The sequence below is a fragment of the Kryptolebias marmoratus genome, linkage group LG7, assembly GCF_001649575.2.
Source record: "Kryptolebias marmoratus isolate JLee-2015 linkage group LG7, ASM164957v2, whole genome shotgun sequence".
NCBI lineage: Eukaryota > Metazoa > Chordata > Actinopteri > Cyprinodontiformes > Rivulidae > Kryptolebias > Kryptolebias marmoratus.
In genome coordinates, this window is record NC_051436.1 from 5,677,641 (window position 1) to 5,685,557 (window position 7,917).

The window sequence follows — 7,917 nt, forward strand, 5'->3', positions numbered from 1 at the left end:
GGGGGGGTCAGAGCGAACCGTCACCACCGACTCGAGCATTATGGGAACACACACACACACACACACACTCAGAGAGTCAGAGTTCTTGTAAGCCAACCCGCGAACAAATGATGGCGGAGATGGAGAACAGCAGATACTGCGGAAGTCAGGGGGGGGAGAGGATGTGAGGAGGGAGGGAGGGGGTGAGGAGGGGGTGAGATGGAGCAGATAGAATAATGAAGACAGACGAACGGTCGGTCCGAGGATCAGCGCCGGCAGGAGTGGGGGGGAAGACGGGATGAGAATCGGACGGCCGAACGTCCAACAGAACGGCTGACGCTGAAGGGAGGCAGTGACGGAACGTCTGCTGGGTCGTTTCCGGGTTCCGTGAGAACGTTCAGCCTTAAAGGAACGATTCAGATCTCCCCAACAGCTGCCGTCTTACCTGCAGCAGATGGCTCTCGGAGTGACCCCCGTTCGGGACAGAAACAAACAAAAAAACCAGCTGAAATCTTTCACAGAGGTTCCCGTGAACACCTACTTTATAAACCATCGTTACAGCAGCGCCAGAGAGCCTGTGCCAAAGCAGGGGCGCTACAGCTAGCTGCTACTGTCTGCGCAAGGAAGTAAATAACCAGCAGAGTCTACGGAAAAAAACACAAGGGGTCGACCTCCGGGGCGTCGGGTAAGTTTTAGGGTTTTCCTGCTCCGACACACCTGATTCAAATCGTTAATCGACGTCCGTTTGAAGCAGGAACGCGTCTAAAACAGGCCCAGAGAACAGGCCCCGCCCCCCGCCCCCCATGAGGAGCGGGGTCCGACACCTGTAGGCTAACGGATCAGGAACCGAAACAAGGCGGCACCTTCTGAGCGCGCTCAGTCAGGAGCGAACCTGTAAGTGTCCGACGCAGGCGGCGTTAAAAAAAAAAGAGCTCAAGCAGCTGCGCTCGCCGCAGAGTATTTTGGGCGCCTCTATTCCGAGAATTGGGTTCGGAGCAGAATCCCCCTGTCATCAGTTCTCATTAGGAGCGGCTGCAGATCTGTGTTGCCGCGGCCTCTTTCCTCTTTGCCGCCGCCGACCCCCCCCGGGAACCGCCGCCTTTTTGTCTTTTAAACTAAAATCAGCCTCCGATGAAAAGGAGATGGACTTTCTAAACACACGATCTCAAAGTGCTCAGAGAATTTTCTGAGGAGGACTCTCAGCTACTACCACACCAAATTTTAAGCTAATATCTGCAAAACTGACCGAGTTAGAGCCATTTTTGTATCTGCTAATATCACTTAGCTGCGATGGCCATCTTGAACTGAATTGACTCCAAACGTTAATCAGTTGTAGACGTACAACCAGTGGTTCAGGAGATATTTTGCTAACAGACAAAAAAAAAAAACGAACACAAACAGGCAAAGACATCATCGCCCTCGTCGGACGTCGCTGTAGCGGCCATTTTGACTGACAGGATGCGGCTGGGGGCCGGCCGGGTTAATTACTCTGTCTTCAAACGTTGTTCCGTCTGAGATCACCAACATGGAGCCGCATGAAACCAAGACCGGACCGAGGAGCTGAGGGCGAAGGCGGAGGGTGCGTTCACAGCAGCCCTGTTCAGTCCGCTTTAATCAAACTCCAGTTGGCCACCGTCCTGCAGGTTTTACCTGTTCCTCTGCTCCAACACCCCTGATTCAGTGGTTAAATCACCTCTTCTTGTTCTGCAGAAGCCTGTTAATCACCCATCGATTTAAAACAGGTGTGTTGGAGCAGAGGAACAAGTCAAACATGGAGGACGGTGGCCCTCGAGGAACCAGGGTTGCCTAGAAAGTCAACGCGCAATCGAACTCTGGTCTGCCTTAAAAACCTCGGTCTCGGTTCGGTTGGAGTGAACTCTGGCACGGTTCGAAAGCAGGAAGTGGACTACAGAACAGGGCATTCTGGGTAAATACGACCAGAACAAACACCTGTTTCTACCACTAGAGAAGGAAACGGCTCGTGGTCAAAACAGAAATTCTAAAACTGCAAAAGTTTGACGCCACTCCATTTAGGTTTCCTTCTCCAGAAGAAGGAAGTTCCGCTCTGAGTCATCTTTAGAGGTTTTTGTGTCGTTTTCTTCAGTAGTTCTCGGTGCGGCGCCACCACAGGCGGGGAGGGGGAACAGGTCAATCAAAGAGTTTGTCTCGATTGACTCGGTGCAGCGTGAATGAGAACCGGACCGGCTGAAAATGGAACAAACGTTGGTCCCCAATCGAACCGAGTCCACCGGACTCAGTTCAGGCGTGAACGCAGCCTTAAAAGCAGGGCTGAGTCGTCGCCGTCAACAGAAAGCACTGATCTGTGTGGGCTGGTTTCCTGCCGACCTCCATGTTGCGACCAAAGAAAAGCTGGACTGATCTTCCTGATCTTGGATTTCGACTTCCCTGAGAGGCCGCAAAGATGGGAAATCCCTCCAACCCCAAACATTTGGTGTCAAATTCAAACCAAAGGGGCATAAAAAAAAACAATAAAAACTTATTTGTAATCAATTATTCCAAGTCAGATTAATCAACCGAGCTCCGGTCACATGCAGTAAAAAGAAACAACCGAAGCCTCAAACAAAAAAAACCCCAACCGGCTTCCGGCTCGCTGCTGAGTGCATCCGGGCGACCGCGTCCTCCAAGTGCCCAAAACGCTAAATCTAATCTGACCGCGCTAATGGCGAAACGAAAGCCGGCGATCAGAAAACCGCAGCTCTGGGGACGAGACGGAGCAGGAGAGACGAGAGACGAGGACAAAATCCGAAGAGGCTGATTTGACTAATGGACTGAGGGAAAACCAGATGGACCGAGAGGAGCGGGGAGGAAGGAGAGGGAGTAACCGTAAAGCCAACATGTCGGTTCATGGAAACTCCACGGTGTAGTTTGTGTCGAGCGCGCCTCCTCCTGCGGGCGGGGGGGGAGGGGTTTGTTTGTTTTGCGCCTCACCTGGTTGGGGAGCTCGGTCCAGTAGACGAAGAACCCGTTCGGCTCGACTTTGATGGTCACCAGAGAATGCTGGACCACGGAATCCTGCGGGGGAAAAGAGAAAAATCAAAAAGAAAAAAAAAAAAAATCAAACAACAGCATTTAGCGCAGTCAAGATGGCCGCCGCCGCAGCCAGGCGACCTCCGCATAACACAAAAACGGTTCCGGTTTAGCCTGTTTTACAGACACTGAGCTAAAGCACGCTACAGAAAGAAATCGCTGAATGGATGCCTCGAAGTCACCCTAATTAAAGATGGCCGCCGCAGCTGAGCTACATCCGCCACTAGAGGTTGACCAATCGGCTGAGACAGAACTTTAAGGTTCCAGGCAGCCGATGGCCGATATACATACAGTCAATATGTATTTTTCATTTAACAAAACATAAAATGAGGAGCAAGAGGAGGAGGAGCCGGGCTGCTGTGGCTGCGTATGGTTCTTCCACATGCTGCTAAAGCATGTCATTCACCGAAACGCTACGAGTCAGCACAAAGGGCGGCGGGTGACGTGCATCCCTACAGGAAGCAGAGGGCCCGAAAGACCGAAACGGACCGTGTGTGTTTGCGCCGCAGGTTGTGTAGCGGCTGTGTTGGTTCTAGTAGCCCGCCAGGCTTCGGCCGGCGTGGAGATCTGATTCACGGGCAGCATAATGACGGCACAGGAACCCAAATCATCATTACAGCACCATCATCATTATGGAGTCATCTCACACACACACACACACACACACACACACGCTCTTTAATTACGCTCCAGCAGACAGTCCAGACATGGCGGACGGCAGCCATGATCCAGATTGTTGCTGAGGTGACGGATGACTCAGTGACGGCGGCCGAGCAGCGAGCAGCAGCCGAAAACTTTCAGGAAGCGACGACCGCGGAGCGCGGGCAGCTAGAGACGTTAAAAAATGTACAAAAGCTGAAGGTTGAAGACCTGAACAGTTATTCAGGACTGAAATCCAGCAGGAAAAACGACAAAGTCCCATCTGAATTTGAACAGCAGCTAAAAGCTAAGATTAAAACAGCAGCTAAAAGCTAAAATCCGCAGAATAGTGTTCTGCAGACTTTAGCTTCAGCAATTAACTTTAACTACTTAAATTGAACTTATTTTCAACGAATTTCGGCTTTAGCAGAAAAAGCTAAAACCAGCAGAACAATGGCCAACAGCTAAAATGAACAAAATAGTGGCTAAAAGTTAAAAATAGCAGAACATTAGCTTAATCTTGAAACCATCAGCGCAGTAACTAAACGATAAACAAAAGCAGAACAGTAGCTAAAAGCTTAAATCAGCAAAATGGCAGCTATAGGCCAAAATTAGCAGCTAAAAGCTAAAAGTAGAAGAACATTAGCTGAGACCTAAAAGCATCCGAACAGCAGCTAAAAGCTAAAATAAGCCAAATAAAAGACAGAAACCAAAATGAGCAAAACAGTGGCTAAAAGCTACAATAGGCAGAACATTAGCCAAAACTGTAAAAAAAAAAATTAGCAAACTGTTAGCTTAAAGCGTAAATCAGCAGAACAGCAGGTAAAAGGGTAAAATGAGAAAAATGGTAGCTAAAAACTAAAATTAGCAAAACAGGAGCTTGAAGCCAAAATGAACAAAACAGTGGCTAAACATTAAAGGTAGCCGAACAGAAGCTAAAAGCTTAAACCAGCATACCAGCAGCTAACAGCTAAAATTGGCTAAATGTTAGCTTAAAGCCTAAATCAGCCGTACAATGGCTAATGGCCAAAATTAACAAACAAGTAGCTAAAAGCTAAAAACAAAGAGGCAGCAGGTTCTCACTCAGCATTCTCACAAACAGGTTACTAAAATCGACCGTTTGATTCGTTGGTTCATAAAGAGACAGTTCAACCATTTCTCCCGTCACTCCGCCTTCAGACAGACGCTTCGATGGAAAACCAGCAGCTAAAGCTTCACTGCAGACATACCTTCAGCTTAGGCTCCAACGTCGGCTAAAGAGAAAACAGGAAGATGTTTGGGAGAAAAAAAAAAAAAAAGGAATGGAGGTTTAAGATCGAGAAGATGTGGAAATGATGAAGAAGGAAAAGAAGAAAGAAACCGTCAGAATAAAACCGTTTCATCGATTGACTGTAACTTTTACATTTTACATTCTGAGTGCTGATTGGAGGAGTCCGGAGGGAAGCAACAATCAGCTGGTGGCTGACTGGAGTCGGCTAAAGTTTTAGCTTGATGACGAACCAATCTGACGCCAATTTGCCCCTCTAAGGACCGAGATCGGGCCAATCGGGCCGCTCCTATCACCGATCGATGAAAGCAGGAAACAGGCGCGCTTCCGTTCAAAAAGAGTGCTTGCGCCACGTTTTTTATGTGTGGTTCACGAAACCTTATTCCTGGCTGTGCACATTATTCTACCGCACACGTCTTCACCCGCTTCCCACCCTCTTCGGCAGCTCAGACGGTCCGGAACAATCAGCTTCCCTCTGACGTTTCTGCCGGCTCTGACCTGTAACTGAACCGGTGACCCCGGTTAGCTCCCCGGGCCCGGCTGCACGCTGCGACCTCCCGCTCAGAGGCTCTTTATGTCCCAGCCTGACGTTGGACCGATTAGCGTTTTGTTTTCTGTCTAAACGAACCACTTTCCTTTCAGCTGAAACCAGAAGAAACACCGGGAGCAAACGCAACAACCGGCCCGACGGAGAAACCAGAGTCACTAACGAGCGCGCCGCGTGCTCCAGTTTGCCCGGCGCGGCGGGAAGTCCCAAAGCTCGCAGCTCGAAAACGTCTCGGCAGCTGAAAATAAACCGGAGGAGGAACGGCGCCCGGGAAGCATGTGGGTCAACGAAGCGAAGAACGGCCCCGACGGCGCCGCGAGGAGCGAAACGCTCAGCAGGAAATGAAGTGGTGCAGTCGAAACCATCGACGTCTGAGGTTCGCCTTCGACGAAACAAAAGGTTGATTTTTTTATTTTAGGTGCAAGTGGAATACATTTAGACTTGATTGGCTCCAATTTCCAGTAACGGGAAAGCTTCCAGTTTGGGAATATTTCCAATATTCCTCACCTTAACTCCCCTCAGAAAGTTTAACAAGACGTTTTCCTGCCCCTCTGCGACCTCTGTGAGGTTCTGCGGAGACCTTATGAGTAATTAATATCTTACCTGTTGCAGATAAAACGTTTGAATGACCTTGGTTTGGAAAAATAAGTTTATTCTGACAGGAGCGATGAGCTAACGGCTAGTCTGCCGTCTTAAAACGACTCCGGTTTCAGATATTTTAGAATTCATTTTATTTATTATTATTAAAGCAGAAGTACAGGCGCAGCTCGGAGTGCTACAGAACCACTAAGCTTCATTTAAAGCCTGAATGTCGGGCCTGCAGGACGCCGCCGCACGCAAGACGTGTCACTTCCTGTTGGAAGGCAGGAAACTGTCCGCTCAACGCCGCTGGCGATGTTTTTTTTTTTTTTTTTCCAAAACAAAGCAGAGGATTGTTTCTCGCCGCTCTTACAGGCGGCTCGATCTTTTTTTTTTACCCGAAGCAGAGAGCCGCTCAAAAGAGAAAACTCCCCGAAGATAAAAAAAAACCAAACATGAAACAGGTGCGCAGCGGAGAGAGAAGTGCAACTAATTCAGGCTTAAAAGCCGTTTTTTTCTGTGAATTATTGCACATTTGCCTTCTTTCTGACAACATCAAGCACAGAGTTTACTGGACAGAGATGAACTTCCCATATGCAAATCCTCGCACACACACACGGTGGTTGGATATATTTGCATGATTAGCCTGAGTTTTACATACACCGGTTGCTTTCTGGTGCTGCTTTTTACCGTAAAATATACAAACAGCAGCTTTTACTGTACACGCCTCATCCACACATCACGTGTGTGTGTGTGTGTGTGCTTAAACGCCAGTTGAAGTTTCAATTTTCCGATGTAAATCAAGGTTGTGTATCGAGCCCAGCTTGGTTCCAGCTTTCGACGTTTGAAGTGAGGTTCTGGGTTCTGCCTCGGTTACTCCGAGCAGACCGATGAGCTAACGGCTGAGCAGACTTAGGTGGATTGCCGCCGCCCTTCCCGCACAATTTTAAAAACCTCGCTTTACCGACAATTTCTCATTAAACGGTGATCCTGTCAGGATGAATATTTCTGCCAGGAAAGCTCCAAACTGCACCTGAAGTGCTACAGCTTCTGCTGCTACTATTAGCACTTACAGCTGATTTTATGTAAATAACTGTAACGTAACCATAGTTTCAGCTAAAAACATGTCCGCTAAATATCTTTAGTTGCTGTTTGATTATTTTTTGTTTTATTTTGCTAATAATCTAATCTGTTACAATCAACACAAGCTAATAGCCACTTCTAGCTAGCACCTTTATTCTCTTTGTTTGCCAGCTAGCTGCTACTTAATCTACAAGTTTTGCAACAAATAAGTTAAAGATTGCGTTGATATCCATTTGTAACCTAGTTGATTTTGTTTTTTAATTAAAGCTAAGTGCTTTTAAAACTACTCGTGCTAACAAGCTAAAAGTCAACAGTTTGTTAGCCTAGCTTACAGGCTAACGTGTCTTTTGCCTTCTAACTTTAATTTCTTTTCTCACTATAGAGGTTTGTCAGTCATCTTAACTTTCTCTTTGCCTTTGCTAGTTAGCAGCTTTGCATTTTATGGTTATTATATTCCTGCAGGAAGTGCAGGAAGTGCTACAGCTAGCTGCTGCTGGTGACAACTGTGCTTAAATCACCATAAATCTCTATGTAAATAACAATGTTTCATGAAGTTGATGGTGATTCAAAGGCATAAACCGCTGAAACGCTTCCGAGGCTGGATTCGTTCCAAAATGGCTGCAATCCATTTTGGTCCTGGACCTGCTCGGACTAGCCATTAGCTCGTCAGTCCGGTTAGAGTTAAACAATGCTGGCGGAGATCTGGCAAATCAAAAAAAAGAAAAGATAGAATATCTGATTTTAAAAATCCCTCTTTTTTTTTTTTTTTTTTTTT

At 47.5% G+C, this 7,917-nt stretch overlaps 1 protein-coding gene across 2 annotated transcripts in view; it reads right to left on the reverse strand.

Moving 5' to 3' along the window:
- Positions 1–7,917, reverse strand: part of plcb3 (phospholipase C, beta 3 (phosphatidylinositol-specific)) — a 54,002-nt gene that overhangs the window by 35,938 nt on the left and 10,147 nt on the right. For both annotated transcript variants that reach the window (XM_017428033.3, XM_017428032.3), the window contains exon 2: positions 2,929–3,012. In XM_017428033.3, coding sequence (XP_017283522.1) covers positions 2,929–3,012 — 84 coding nt within the window. The remainder of the gene's footprint in view (positions 1–2,928; positions 3,013–7,917) is intronic.